The sequence below is a fragment of the Paramisgurnus dabryanus genome, chromosome 20 (genome assembly GCF_030506205.2).
Source record: "Paramisgurnus dabryanus chromosome 20, PD_genome_1.1, whole genome shotgun sequence".
Taxonomy (NCBI): domain Eukaryota; kingdom Metazoa; phylum Chordata; class Actinopteri; order Cypriniformes; family Cobitidae; genus Paramisgurnus; species Paramisgurnus dabryanus.
The window spans coordinates 26,010,650-26,025,610 of NC_133356.1; the positions used below are offsets into that span (position 1 = coordinate 26,010,650).

At 39.1% G+C, this 14,961-nt stretch overlaps 2 protein-coding genes across 2 annotated transcripts; both read right to left on the reverse strand.

The window, feature by feature from the left end:
* Nucleotides 1-49: 49 nt before the first annotated feature.
* On the reverse strand, nucleotides 50-1,489 carry LOC135787640 (serine/threonine-protein kinase pim-3-like). Its single transcript, XM_065297566.2, has 5 exons — nucleotides 1,337-1,489; nucleotides 1,062-1,226; nucleotides 661-813; nucleotides 415-521; nucleotides 50-324 (listed from the first exon to the last, which is right to left on the reverse strand). The coding sequence occupies exons 1-5, from the start codon at nucleotides 1,428-1,430 to the stop codon at nucleotides 256-258; spliced, it is 588 nt and encodes a 195-aa protein (XP_065153638.1). The 5' UTR covers nucleotides 1,431-1,489; the 3' UTR covers nucleotides 50-255.
* Nucleotides 1,490-7,530: 6,041 nt separating this feature from the next.
* On the reverse strand, nucleotides 7,531-14,940 carry LOC135786510 (uncharacterized). Its single transcript, XM_065295971.1, has 5 exons — nucleotides 14,676-14,940; nucleotides 14,536-14,570; nucleotides 8,023-8,545; nucleotides 7,707-7,795; nucleotides 7,531-7,596 (listed from the first exon to the last, which is right to left on the reverse strand). The coding sequence occupies exons 1-5, from the start codon at nucleotides 14,938-14,940 to the stop codon at nucleotides 7,531-7,533; spliced, it is 978 nt and encodes a 325-aa protein (XP_065152043.1).
* Nucleotides 14,941-14,961: the final 21 nt, after the last annotated feature.

The following is a 14,961-nucleotide window of genomic DNA, read 5'->3' on the forward strand; positions in this document are numbered from 1 at the left end:
TTCAACTGCTTTCACTAACTGAAGCTTAAGCCTGCGTGCTCCATCTTCCAGCAGTTTTCCAGGTGTAGAGATATAATTACGCAAGGGCATCCATTCGTCTAGGTACTCCAGAACAAACATGAGGTAGTTGCGTTCCTCATACCAGTCAATCATTCTTATAACATAGGGGCATTCAGGAGCTTCTTTTAACTTCAACATTAAAGCAACCTCTGTAACAAGTGGTCTGGAATATCCATGCTGAAAGCCTGGAAAGCCTTAGTTTTGATGACTTGCATAACAAATACATCTTTCTTCCTCACGTAGCCTCACACGCTTGATGGCGACCTGCAAAGAGAAAGAGAACATGAAACATTGAAAAGCGCAACATGTTTAAGGTTTGCACAATGTCTGTAGAAATAAGTATGGGTGCCGTACCAATTTGCCATCAGCTTTACGGGTTCCTCTATAGACCCTGCCATAGGCACCTTTCCCAAGAAAATAATCTTTACTCGTTTTATACTCGTATTCAGCATTAAAAGATTCTAATACACACAAAAAATGAAATAGAAAACAATGAAATAGAAAACAAACTCAGAGATGAACGACATACAAGAAATCATTGTCTGATGTGTCTACAATAAGATTTGCTTTTAAAAAATACAGTAAATTGTGCTGTCTTACCAGAACCTTTTGGCACAAGATAATTCGCAACCGCTGGGGTCGCCGGAACCTGTGTTATGATGTATTTAAACCAGTCGTGTGCTAAAATGTGATCGATTGTTAGTCGTTGATCTGGATTCATGTACAGGCATCGTCGAATGAGATCACGGGCATCTTTAAGTTTTAGAAAAGAGCTGGTAAGCCTTTCTATCTGTCCATATAGTTCTTGTATCAGATAGTGTTCCTCAGGCTCCTCAGTTTGTAGTGAATTGTGTTAACAGCACAAAAGGTTGTGGGAGAGGAGCAGACATACTGATGAAAAATATGAACCTTGAATACACTGTAAGTTGCTTTAAATAAAAATGTCTAAAATACCAAATGAGTAAAATGTACAAAATGCAATCTTCTTGTCTTTTACTTACTCATGGTTAAATTGCGTCCCGTAATCCTTACTACGCCTAATCGTTGCAAGGGTGGAAATCCGTACACCATCTCATAGAGCACCACACCTAAGGCCCAGACGGTTGCTGGCATGGCCAAGTATTGCAACCTCGTTAAGGCCTCAGGTGGAATGCAACATTTAGCTCCTGTAAGCAAAACATTGTGTTGAGTAATTTTGTAACAAGGTCACATGATCATGATGTCACTAAAAGCAAGTTTCCATGCTTCACTATGTTATTAAAAAACTCCAGCTCACCTTCACGTGGTTTGGATGTGTAGCCAGTGCTTTTGACTAGACGAGCCATCCTAAAGTTTGTTAACTTCAGGTGCAAACCACTTTCATCCACCATGATGTTTCCAGAATGGATATCATTGTGAAGCACTTCATGCTTCAACAGTGTTGATCTGCTCTTACTAATTGAAGCATAAGGTGGTGAGCTTTGTCTTCCTTCATTCCCTTTTTATCGATATAGGAATACAAGTCCTTCCAGTCCCTTTGGTACTCGAGGACAAGCATGACCCAGGTGCGTTCCTCGTACCAGTCATACATTTTTATGACATAAGGGCATTCAGGAGGTACTCTTAATTTTAGCATCAGCGCCACCTCTGTAGGGAGCGGTTTGCAATATCCAGGCTGGTGATAGCATACATCCTTAGATGCTACTCCTTCAGTCATTTTGCAATGACTGGCTCTTAGCCAGGAGGTTGTGTCATCAGATGGTTACCAACTATCATTGAGTGTTTTGACCCTTGACCATAACATTCTCCTTTTGGCGGGTCAGCAGTGGTGGCCAGCCACTACTCACTCCCTCCTGGCTGCCAGCTCGACACCTCCCTCCTATTCCAAATCCAACAGGAGGCTCTCTCTGCTGCCTCCCCAAGTCTTCGCACCGCCTTTTTTCGTTCTGATCCTTTCAGTCCAACAGCTGTCAGCAGTTTCCAGACTGATTGGGCTGGATACCCCCTGCATCCCACCTCAACAGGGTACAGCCATGTCTGCCAGCCTTTCTCTCTGCAGTTTTGCACCAGCTCCCTGTAACGTTCAGATTTCCTCTCAAATGCCTCTTCACACCCCTCTTCCCATGGCACTGTAAGCTCAACCAGGATGATCTTCTTTCCATTGTAAGAGAAAAGGACTGCGTCTGGTCTCAAGGTAGTGTGGACAAAGTCAGGAAACTGAAGTCTTTTCTTTAGGTCAACCCTAAGCTCCCATGCTTGGGCAGACTGCAAAATGCTTGCACTGATCTTACTGGGACCTGGTAGCTTCGAACCCTCCTTTACAAAAGCTATTGTAGGGGGCGCCTTGATCTTATTTTGGCATTTCCTGGTTCTCTCCTGCTCCAAAATATCAGCAAGGACTGTTAGGACTTTGTCATGGCGCCATCTGTATCTGCCCTGAGCAAGTGCTGTGCTGCAACCTGTCAAGACATGGGCCATTGTTCCTTTCTTCCTGCAGAGCTTGCACAGAGGGTCATCCCTTAACCCCCATCTGTGGAGGTTCACAGGGGAAGGTAGGGTGTCATAAACGACCCTCAGTAAAAAGGATATTCGGTATGGCTCCAGCCTCCAGAGATCATTCCATGACACTTTCCGCTTAGGGAGATCCCACCGAGTCCAGGCACCCTGGGATCCAAGTTCCACTGCCTTTGCCCTTCTTCGCTCTTCCTCTAAATCCCTTACTTCTGCCTGGGTCATGGCTTTTCTTTCCACTGAATTGGCTTTCCCCCATGTATGAAAGTGGGACATACCAAGGCCTTGCCGTCCTACACAGGGTGCTCAAATGATATCTTTGGAAAACAAGTGGTCAAGAAAGTATTAGATCCTCTTTCTGATAAATGTGACCCTGTCTGTAAAACCCGGTTATGAGATTATAGGATCTTAAAAGTTTGATTTTAGCCATATGTAGAAAACAGTACATCACTGAAAATAGTTAGGTGTTCACAGGCAGGGTCACAAATGTATTGGTATTGCATTTACATGCAGGGCTTGACATTAACTTTTTGAGGAACTTGTCCTTCGGACAAGTAAATTTATGTTTCACTTGTCCATGCACAAAAGTCACTTGTCTGGGTAATGATTTATAATATAATGTATTTTTTGTGTTTTGCTAATCAGTGGCGGAACAAGGGATTTTTCATAGGGGTGGCCAGGCAGGGGCCAGCAGTTACTCTGGGGTGGCACATAAAATCTCTATCATCCAACCTTAAAATACTTTTAAATATTATAGGTGCGTTAATCACAATGATGTATAACATACAATTGCTAAAATACTTTAATTTTAATTAAAATGAATTAAGATTAACATACAATTTTTAGTCATAATTCAACCTCATGTATTTTTAAACTATTTAATCAAATAAAACTTTTGAAATTTACTTGGAAACCAGGATTTATTTCTCCCATTGCTGAAAAAACTATAGAGACCAGAAAATCATGTGAATTTAGGCCACTGAAATGTATTTTACTAAGATTCATTTGGCTGCTTCTTGCTACTCTTTCTGAAGAAGGATGCTATATCTGCTGCCTTTCTCTTCATTTTTCCCACATTTCAATGATTGTCTGACATTAAAACACTAAAGCAAAACATTAAAACATTACCATGTTTTAAAAAACATATTAGGATAAATTTATCTAGATTATCTGTTATATATAAAATCAATCTTAAACCTAGCATTTACGCTGTAATGTTTGTGTGGGATTTTTAAATGTACAGTGACGAACTCTGTCAGATTCAAACCGGCTGTCACGCGGCGCAAACACACATAGGCACGCTAAAGAGAGATTCTCGTTATAAAACAGATTCTTAAACAAGATTTTAAGTCCATTATGTGTTTTACCGAACTTTGGAAGAGAAAAAATATGGACTTGTAAGATTAAAAATATAGGAATTTATTACTTGGTCACAACTTGTCACAACCCCCTGTGCTGATAGTGAGTGATCAAAGACTATTGTCACAGCTGTTTACAGTGGGGGTTAAAGGTGGTCTTCTGATTGGTCAGTTTGAATGTATTATGTTGGGTTTGGTCAAGTACATTGGGGGTTAAAGGTGATCTTCTGATTGGTTAATTTGAATGTATCAAGTTAGGTTTAGTCACATGGTCAAGGGATAGAGGATATAGGTCAAGGTTTTTATGAGCTCTGGGCTTTTGGCTTTTGCATTGGCCTTTTCCCTTTCCTTGCTTCTTCACTGGGGTTCAGGCCATTAGGCCTAGAGTCCAGTTCTCTTTCTTCTAAACTTTCTTTCTTTCTCTGTTCTCTATCTTATCAGGTAATATCTCACATACATTGGAAACAGTCAATTGTTTGTATTATTATTTACCATTTCATATATTTATAGTGTAACCATTTCAACTGTAACTTTAAGTCAGTAATATAATTAAACCTTTTCATTTACAAATCTGTTGTTTAGTTTTGATTTAGCGTTAATACAATACAATATATTCGTACTCTAGCAACGCTCTCAGACATATTGTGTCAGAAACCCGGCAACGATTGCAGTTTTGTTCTCCTTCCGAAACCTGAGATACCTTACAGACTTAAATCTGCTTTTTTGACACACAGTGAAGAAAACGCGGTTGATTAGTGCCTGTCATTTATATATTCACGCCGGAGCCTGAAGAAACATCAATCTCCACTCCATGTCGTCCCGCGACTCCCTCCCCTCCGTGTTCGTCCATCAGGTTTAATGCGCGCGCAGCTTGTTTAGTTACAATAACAGTAACATGTAAACGAGTGTGTGTGTGTATGTCGGCGCGCCGCGCTCTCTGTTCAATATTCCGCTCGGTGTTTGCACTGCACGTTCTGCTCTGTTGTTAACGGCACAACGTTAAGTAAAAAAATTTAAATTTGACTTGTCCAGTCGGACAACTCATTTTCTCTTACATAAAATCCACTTGTCCCGGACAAGCGAACAAGCCTTAATGTCGAGCCCTGACATGGCTTTAATAATTGTGAATAAGGTCAACAAGGCCTTTCCAGAACAACTTTCTTTGGTGCTTGTTAGGGCTGGGCAAAAAAATAAATTTTTCGATTAATAGTTTTTTTTATGTGGTCGATTCAGAATCGATTCTCAAAGAGCAGCATCAATTTTTTTTTCATTTTTTTTGCAAACATTGAACGTAAGATTAAAGGAATATTCCATTTTCTTAAAAGAAAAATCCAGATAATTTACTCACCACCATGTCATCCAAAATGTTGATGTCTTTCTTTGTTCAGTCCAGAAGAAATTCTGTTTTTTGAGGAAAACATTGCAGGATTTTCTCATTTTAATGGACTTTAATAGAGCCCAACATTTAATACTTAACTCAACACTTAACAGTTTTTTTCAACGGAGTTTCAAAGGACTCTAAACGATCCCAAACGAGGCATAAGGGTCTTATCTAGCAAAACGATTGTCACGTTGGTGCATCACGACCGGATTTAAACGAGAAGTTGTGCTTTAAAAGTGTATATTTGTTATTATTATTGTCAAAAATGACAATCGTTTTGCTAGATAAGACCCTTATGCCTCGTTTGGGATCATTTAGAGTCCTTTGAAACTCCGTTGAAAAAAACTGTTAAGTGTTGAGTTAAGTGTTAATTGTTGGTGTCTATTAAAGTCCATTAAAATGAGAAAAATCCTGCAATGTTTTCCTCAGAAAACATCATTTCTTCTCGACTGAACAAAGAAAGACATCAACATTTTGGATGACATGGTGGTGAGTAAATTATCTGGATTTTTCTTTTAAGAAAATGGTAGAGTTGGGTCCGAGTCCACCTTTGTCGAGTACGAGTCAAGACCAAGTTTTTAAACTTGAAGTCTGAGTCCAAGTCCGAGTCCAAAATGGTCCGAGTTGGACTCAAGTCCGAGTTCTTAAAGGCAGAGTCCAAGTCGAGTCCGCCCGAGTCCAGAAAGTAATTCAATTGAAAAAAGATAAAAAAATTGTATTGTAAATGGTTACTTTCTATTAATACTTTAACCCTTCAACCCATTTAACCAATGGCAATATAAAAATGAAATAAAAATACCTCTATTCCATCTTGTCATTGCCATTGAACATTTTTATTCTATGTCAACTAGTTTCCTATTAAAACTGATTTCAAAGAAAAGAAAGGGATATAGAGGTATCTTCTTTTTACCAGATGTCTTGCAAATAAATTCTATATGATTTTCGTAAGCAAAACAAATTAGTGCTGACTTTGAGGACATCGTGCTAGCCATGCATTGATGTGTGTGATGTGTTTGTCTGCAAGTATGATGCGACTGACTGCTGCCTGCCAGTGTGTTGCAGTACAATAACAGGAGGGGAGACGGTCCCGTACACACTGCATATTAATTCGGTTGTCACTTCACCTTTTAATGCTTAATCCTGTTCTGTACACACACACTTCAGTAATTTACGGTATTTACATACAAAAAAGCTGAGGACCTGGCAACACTGCAAGAACGCGCGCTGTAAAGCAGCCTCACAAAAGAAGCGTACAATACACAACGCCCGGACGGAGGTTCATTGCAAAACAAAATGCTGTTAGATTATTTTGGTCAAAGCTGTGAATGATAAGCACGCGAGACGGCAGAACGTTGCTATGGTTATTTCTGTGTCAATCATCACATTTGACATCGGGAGTGAGTCTTGTTCCATACAGACATGAAACGAACATTTAGGGGATTCACTCCCGCATTTAAATGCGGTTGTCACTCTCGAAAGCTGGCAGTGTGTACGAGACATTAATTCATTTCTCATCTCAAGTTCATGCTGTCTTTAATGTTGCACATGACGTGGACTCGACTGTACTCAGGATATTTTCCGAGTCCAAAATGCCCAAGTCCGTGTCAAGTCCGAGTACAAATTCACCCGAGTGTGTGACAAGTACGAGTTCATTCAAAATTGGACTCGAGTCCGGACTCGAGCCCGAGTCCAGGTTCGAGTACCCCAACTCTAGAAAATGGAATATTCCTTTATCATTAATCAAATTACTAGTCTTCTTCACTAGATGTCACACTCTTTTTTTGCCTTGAGCGATGTTACCAAGGAGCCTGTCATTCTTTCATTCAGTTCTTAAAATGGCGGTTTTAGGTGCTTCATCGACGTTGATGCCACCTTCACATAAAAGTAAAAGGTATGGAAGCATTTTAGATTTCGCAAACAAGACGACAGCGATAGTGTTGTGGCTTTTAATATCTTTTAATTAATTTCCCACTTGTAAACTTCTGTTCACTGTTCTTTTTATTAATATAGTATTTGTATTAATTTTATTGAGTTCAATCGAGAATCGAGTATAAAAACCGACCCGAGAACCCGAATCGAAAATTGAATCGAGATTTGAAATCGAATCGATTTGATGGCTTGTGAATCGAAATTGAATCGATCTGGAACATCTGAATCGATACCCAGCCCTAGTGCTTGTAGCCTTTAATATCTATTTTAGTTAATCTTAGTTATGTTATGGCTAGTTTTAACTGGACATGTTTAGCTTTGGTGACTTACATAATGAATAACGTCTTTGTCATCCAACTCCACACGCTTGATGGTGACCTGCAAAAAGAAAGACAGCATTGTTAAAACATTGTAAAACCCCTGATACCGCACAAAACTTTTAAGGTCGCCCAATGTTTGCTGAAATAAGTACGCATGCCCTACTGTACCTCTTTGCCATCAGCTGTGCGGATTCCTGTGACAACATTGCTATTGATGCCGTCCTGATCATGAAGCTCATAATCAGCATTAAAAGATTCTGAAACACACACAATAATAAAATGTATGAGGTTACATATTCACAGAGTAGAAAAGGGATCAAACACACGCTGACAGACTTAATACGATAACTACAGGCAGAGGTACAAATAAAACAAAACAATTACAGAGAACTTACAGAGAGTCCGTCAACAAGAGAAATAATAAACAATGAAATGGAAAACAAAAACACTGCTTTAGAGAGTACAGTCAATTTTGTTTTCTTACCAGGACCTTTTGGCAGAAGACATTTGGGGCTTGGTTTAACCGTTTTTTTCTGTCTCTGCTGACCAGCACTTTCAGGCCCAGGAATTTTGGACACTTTAGCCGCTGGATTTTTGGCCACATCCGGCATCGGATATTTAGATTGCCCGACATGCACGTCAGTTCCTTCAAGACTCACACGAGTCTTGGAAATAGGCAGACTGGCTTTATCCGTGGCATCAGGATTTGCCTGATCTGCCCTGTGTGGAAGCATCACATGGTGCTCCACATCTTTTTTTTTTTTCCGGAGGTAATCTTCAAGTGATGTTGGTTCTTCTGGACCACCTTTAACCACCTTCGACTGACTGGCCAGATCTGAGGAATCCTTTGAAGAAGGATTGCTCGAACTGACTGGAGGCTGTGGATCTGGCACTGTCCCCACTTTGTCCGTCCGGATGCAGTCAAAGGGGCGCTTTAAGTGCTTTTGGTTTGGTGTGGTCCAGACTGATGCTGGCTTTTGTTGCAGGACTGGCCAGATCCAGAACCACTGTAAGAGAAAATGCATTTAGACACATGAAATAGATTATAAACATTACAGATACTTGAGCACAACCTGGGGCCCATATCATGAAGGAGGTTCAACCGATTCGGAGTTAACTCTTAAGTTTTCGGTTACAGAACAGCTGAAATGAGTCAGTTCAATCGACTGTGTCTCTATTTTGTACACAGTGTGACTATACAAATCACAACACATAAATAGGAAAATGTTTGCGTTATTTTGGGAGCTGTATGCTAGCTGGAGCCACTTACTTCCAGTCTTTGTGCTAAGCTAGCGGGGGCTGCATCAGACAGAGTTCCAGCACGCATGGAGATGAAAAAGGTCGCTTCAGCACTAGTCGGGAGTGTTTTTTACAGTGTAGTGTTACAAAACTTTTAGAAGTAGACTTCTGTTGAAAATATAAAGTAGCACTGCAACATTTTACTAAAATATGGTCTGTCAAACAATAACATTACAGTACTGTAACTTTTCTTACATCTGTAAACATGCTGGGTAATCTCAATGAACTGTCTATGGTTGCTACGGCAACTCTGGTTGTTGTGGTCGTGCTCGTACGAGTGTGCTCACCGAGGCTGCAGTTTCTATAACGGCCACTGGTGTCAGTAACAAGGTAGCACTAAAATATTTCTTTAACACGATAATCAACTTTGATAATGATTGGAAATGTTTCTTGAGCAGCAAATCAGCATATTAGAATGAACTCGGATAGATTATGTGACACTGAAGACTGGAGTAATGATGCTGAAAATTCAACATTATTTACAGGATTAAATTACAACTTAATATTCATATAATAAAAGAAGTAAAAAAAATCTGAACCTAAACCTATATATATATATATATATACTGTGAATTTACCTGGTGTACTGAAACAGCGACAGGGAGAGAAACCCTGAAGGTTCAAAACAACCAATCAGTTGAACGCTGAAGTAAGCACACTGTGTAAACAAACAGGAGGTGGTGTTTAGAATTCCCCGGGGAAAGAAAAGTTGAAGAAATAGAAAAAAAGTAGGGATGCACCGAATATTCGGCCACTGAAAATTTTGTGATGACGCAAACAGAAACCGCGACCTGCACGTGCTTGTCTGAAGCAACATGTATGCGGCGTGGATGTATTTAACCGCAAAAAGGCGCTAAAGTACGCACAGAGGCACATGCGGTTGTGTCCGGTCCAGACGTGATCATCACAGTGAGTACGCCCTTTAAAGATCAGAACTCTTGATGTGTAAACTTTTGAGAGAGTCGCGCAAATGTGTCTTATACTGTATAGTCCATTAACATACATGTGCCGAATAAAGCAATAAAAAACAACGTAACATTTTTATGCTGCGCTGTTTGGGATTCGCCTTCGTTCTATGTGTGCGCGCCCGTTTAAGTGCCCTCAATAGTGCACACACGAGTGAGACGCAAACAAGCGAACGTAAAATCTTTCTGTTATTGACAGGGCACATATAAACAAAATTATCTCCAAAGTATTCTTTTTCTAATAAAAACATTTGTTTATGTCTTAAGTGTATGTATAGATTAAAGTCATAAACCAGTCTCTGCTTATTTAAAGAGACAGTAACCTCAATTAACCTACTTAAGTCTAACAAAGAGACAAATAGCTCTAAAAATAATAATATATTTAATTTATACAATAAAGACAGTGTTATGACTCATTTAATTCGATTTCTGTACCTAATGCTAATGTTAGCCCTTATTAATGTGCAGCTTTGTTCTTTTTTATAAATGTTTGTAATTTCTTTATTTGTTATTAGATTTTCCCCACCCCCTTTTTGCTGATCTGAAAAATAATCCGATCCGTGCCTCAAAAACTGTAATGTTAATCTGAACCGTGAGTTTTGTGATCTGTCACACACCCCTAGTAAAGTTAGTACACAGTGATAGCCATAAATGTATTTGTACTAATAATTGGCATAATAATTTATCTCGGTGTTTCGGTTTTTCGGCCTTGGTTTCCTCATTTTCGGTTTTCGGTTTCGGCCAAGAATTTTCATTTCGGTGCATCCCTAAAAAAAAGAAAGAAATTGTTGAATTTTTGTTTCTAAAGATGGGAAATTGTAGTAGTGGTTGTGCTAAGGAGGATTTAGAAGGAGATGAGAAGTATATGTGTGGTAAAGAAAGTAAAAATGTGAAATAGTGAAATGAAGCAATTCCAAACAGCCATGACTGTGATTGTGTAGATATTATACAAACATTAAGTGTTCTTGGATAATATGCCACTTAAAAATTCCAATTTGATTGGTACAATGATGTTTGTGGACAAAAGGGAAATGAAAGGCAAAATCACAAAAAGCATATGAATTGGCTAGTAACAAAACCTAACATTTATATTTTATTTTTTGTTTTGCCTGGGGAGCTGTGCAAGTTGGCAGCAGAGAGGTTTCCTGAGATGTCCCGTAACAGGCTGCGGTAAAAGCCCACCTGAAGGGAGATTCTGGTGAAATTAAAGGGAAAACCCTTGCTGACCAGGCAGCTACGGTTGGGGCCGCAAGAACGGCAGAAACTCTTACTGCTCAAATGTGTCATCTATGGTGACAAACTACTCACAGCTCACCGACATAGCTGATTTTCAAATTCAATGCTCCAGAAAGGAGAAATGAGAATGGATGGAAAATAGTAATTTTAACACCGATTCGTAAATCCAAAAGTCTTTTCCTTATTTGGTCAAAAAGATATACAGTGTCGTACGCTTGGGCGTTTTTCAAATGTGTTTACATTTTAATGCAAATTGGTGGGAGAGGGGTTTTAGGAAACATTCAAAATAAATTGTTTGCGGATGCGTAACTTCTCAAAAACACAATTCGGCACCCCCAAATTCTATCAGTTCTAAGCAGAACACCTCAGGGCTGTTTTGTGAATTGCAGTGTGACTTTATAACCTTACCTAAGTGCGAGGGTTATCAAGATATTACAATTATAACTGATCATTTTCTCGTTTGGTGTAAAGGTTTTCCCCACAAAGAAAGGCTTTGCTGCCTTTATGGCTAATATGCTGGTTCGAGACATCATTCCAGATGAAATGAAACATTATTGATTTTGATCAGGGTAAATACTTTACTAGTCAGGGCTGCGTTCTCCGAAACTACCTTAACGCTACGTCGTTCTTAAGTTGTACCTTAAGCTGTACCTTATCGCTAATACGTGTTTGCCGAAACGTTCTTAGTTACGTACACCTTCTGTAAGTCATACGTTCGAAAGGTTGGTCTGGAGCACTCTTAGCTATACCTTATCCCACATGACTCCACTAGGGGCCATCACTTTCATAAAAGCTTACATTGCAGTCTATATAACTAAAAATAAAAAGTTGCAATACACTCCGTGTTTAAGTAGGCAAATATTTTTTATATTTAAAGAATAAAACATTCACATAATTAGACATCATTACACTGATGGTTGTAGATTTTTAATTATGTTTTCCAAAGGGACATCAGCTGCGAACTATTAAATGCTACAGGCTTAAGAAACTATTTAAAAATATATTTTTGGTGATGGAGTTGGTGAAACTGGCAGCTATACAGCGAATCCTACTATTTCATTTGTGCATTTCATATCCGTTAAATCTTAGTCTACCGGCAAGTATTTTAGCTGCATAAATAAATCGGGTAAAATTACAAAAAAAAAAACTAATTAGGATTATTAATGTTAATTCGACTTTGCATCGAAGTTTTTTTAATGTTTTATAACTTTGAGGCAACTGCATGCCATATTCTTTATAAACATTCAAAATAAACTGCGCACTTGATTACTGCTTGTATAGTCTCCTCAGCTCAACACAATTTCCACATTAAAACTAATCAAAGCTAAAATCTAAAGTATTAATATATATATATATTATATGTTATATTTGAGGTAGACAGACAGGCTCCAGAAATGCTTCCATTAAGCTTTATCTGCATTGTAACGACGCTGCTTGCGCATCCACTGTCCAAGCACAATAAACGCGTGAACCAATGAACAACAACAGTTTGTTTTTATATATTTTAAGTGTAATGCACAGACAAGTACCTCCACGACCCACCGTATTCCCCTGTGCAACGCACTTATTGGGAACCCCTAATATAAATGATCCTTTCAAGTGAAGGCATAGCGGATGAATTGGAGCAGTTTAAAAACATGATACGTTTGGAAATAAAGTTGCGGGTTTTGCACGGGTTTGAGATAAAATATAGAAGGTTGAATTTAGTTGTTTGAAATATTTTTACCAGATATTCCTAATTCATTTAACTTGAACTATTTCTAAAATGTTTCTTTAATAAAGAACACCGCTATCTCAGAACGCAGCGAAACCTATTACATGAAGTGAATTATTGATTGTCGAGCAATCGATATCAACCTATTCAGCACCTCCACCATGGACAGCACTCGCTAAGGTTGAACTTAAGAAGGTTTACCTTAAGCAACATCCTAAGGTATAGTTCGGAGAACACACGTAGGAAAGGTAAACCTGTAGTTAAGGTGTACCTTTTGAGTCTTTGTAGCGCGCTAAGAGACAACGTTATCGGAGAACGCAGCCCAGGTATGTCAGGAAGTCTGTAGGCTTTTGGGGATTCAATGGCATAGCTGCCAGGAACTTCAGACCTTGCAGAAGTAAATTTACATCTAATGTCAGATTCTCTTTTTACATATTGTATGGCTTTGACTGAAGCAGTACAAAAAAAGCAAAATCTGGTTCAGGATGCTGGAAAAATTACGGAAAACATAATATTGTGCCAGGGCAAATGATTTATAAAAAATTAAAACACTCAGGCCTACAACCAAGATGGGACGATCCTTATGCTGTCCTACTAGGTACACCTTCAGCAATAAAATTCAACAATAAACTCAGCTAGGGATGCACCGATACCGATACTGGTATCGGGTATCGACCTCGATACCACATTTTCTAAAGTACTCGTACTCGTTAAAAGTCCCCCGATACATGAAATCGATACCACGGTCTGAGAAATGTCTATGTTTTTTGCGGCGTGTAAGGGGTTAAAGCCTCTTGTGATGTCCAAAGAGGCAGAGTTTAAAACAAACTGGAAACCAGTCCTTTGTTTTTTTTCTTAAATTATATGACTAAAGCTGTTACCTGTAAATTTAAATCATGTTTTTTTATTAAGTACTCGGTATCGGCAAGTACTCATACTCGTACTCGTATTCCAAAAAAGTGGTATCGGTGCATCCCTAAACTCAGCAGTGAACTAGTGAAGTTGCTAGGTAAACCTAGATGCAAATTAGCTTATACTCCCCAAATCTTAGACAGGCGAAATGCTGTGGGATGGAGTCATGAGAAGAACTTCGTCTTTTAGTGACGGGGGGGTTCCCTCATGATGAAGATATGGGGTGGGGGGCAAATGTTTAGCTTCACCGGAACCAGCTTAGTCGCCTGATGGTTTCTAGAGTTTCTATGGGAGTCAAAACTAGTTATTTCCTAGCAATAGTCAAAACAAGATAGTTCCTAACAAATTTGTTTAAACCAAGTTGTTTTTTTGGCCATGGAGCTCTCTTGTTTTCGATCGACCATACAACTAGTCAAGAGTTAAGAAGTTCGTCAGACCTTATAATTAATGGCAGTCAATACAGCAATGTTTAACTCTGGTAAGTAGAGTTAACTAGTTCCTCAGACCAAATAATTAAAGGCAGTCGATGCTTAACCCTGTAGTTAAAATAAAGTGATTCGTTAGACCAAAATAATGTAACGAAAAGGCAGACGATGCGGCAAACTTTACTCTATTGGTTTACTCTACAGCACAAAAGGTTGTGGGAGAGGAGCAGACATACTGATGAAAAATATAAACCTTGAATGAACTGTAAGTTGCTTTAGATAAAAATGTCTGCCAAATGAGTCAAATGTACAAAATGCAGTCTTTTTGTCTTTCACTTACTCTTGGTTAAAGTGGGGCCCATAATTGGGGTCCAAAGAAGGGGCTTTTTTCCGTGCAGCATCTTATATAGCACAGAGCTTAAGTCCAAGACGTTTTTTGGCTTTACCCTGTGTATGAACTCAGAATATTTCTCAGGTGCTCCTGTAAGCAAAACATTGTGTTGAGAAGTAACAGGGTCACATGATCATGATGTCACTAAAAGCAAGTTTCCATGTTCCACTAAGTTATCTAAAGTCTTCAGCTCACCTTTATGTCCTTTGGATTTGTATGCAGCGTCATTGATTAGACGGCAAATCCCAAAGTCAATTAACTTCAGTTGTACACCTTCACTGTCCACCAAGATGTTTCCAAAATGGATGTCATTGTGAAACACCCCGTGCTTTATGCAATGTTCAACTGCTTTCACTAACTGAAGCTTAAGCCTGCGTGCTCCATCTTCCGGCAGTTTTCCAGGTGTAGAGATATAATTACGCAAGGGCATCCATTCGTCTAGGTACTCCAGAACAAACATGAGGTAATTGCGTTCCTAATA

Excerpts from the sequence above, each read along its gene's own strand:
- LOC135787640 (XM_065297566.2), bottom strand. The coding sequence starts at position 1,430 with ATGGTGGATGAAAGTGGTTTGCACCTGAAGTTAACAAACTTTAGGATG. Across the intron at positions 1,227-1,336 it reads CACATCCAAACCACGTGAAG|GAGCTAAATGTTGCATTCCA; the intron begins GTGAGCTGGAGT and ends TTTTGCTTACAG. Across the intron at positions 522-660 it reads TCTTGTGCCAAAAGGTTCTG|AATCTTTTAATGCTGAATAC; the intron begins GTAAGACAGCAC and ends TGTGTGTATTAG.
- LOC135786510 (XM_065295971.1), bottom strand. The coding sequence starts at position 14,940 with ATGTTTGTTCTGGAGTACCTAGACGAATGGATGCCCTTGCGTAATTAT. Across the intron at positions 7,796-8,022 it reads TCTTCTGCCAAAAGGTCCTG|AATCTTTTAATGCTGATTAT; the intron begins GTAAGAAAACAA and ends TGTGTGTTTCAG. Across the intron at positions 7,597-7,706 it reads GCACAGCTGATGGCAAAGAG|GTCACCATCAAGCGTGTGGA; the intron begins GTACAGTAGGGC and ends TTCTTTTTGCAG.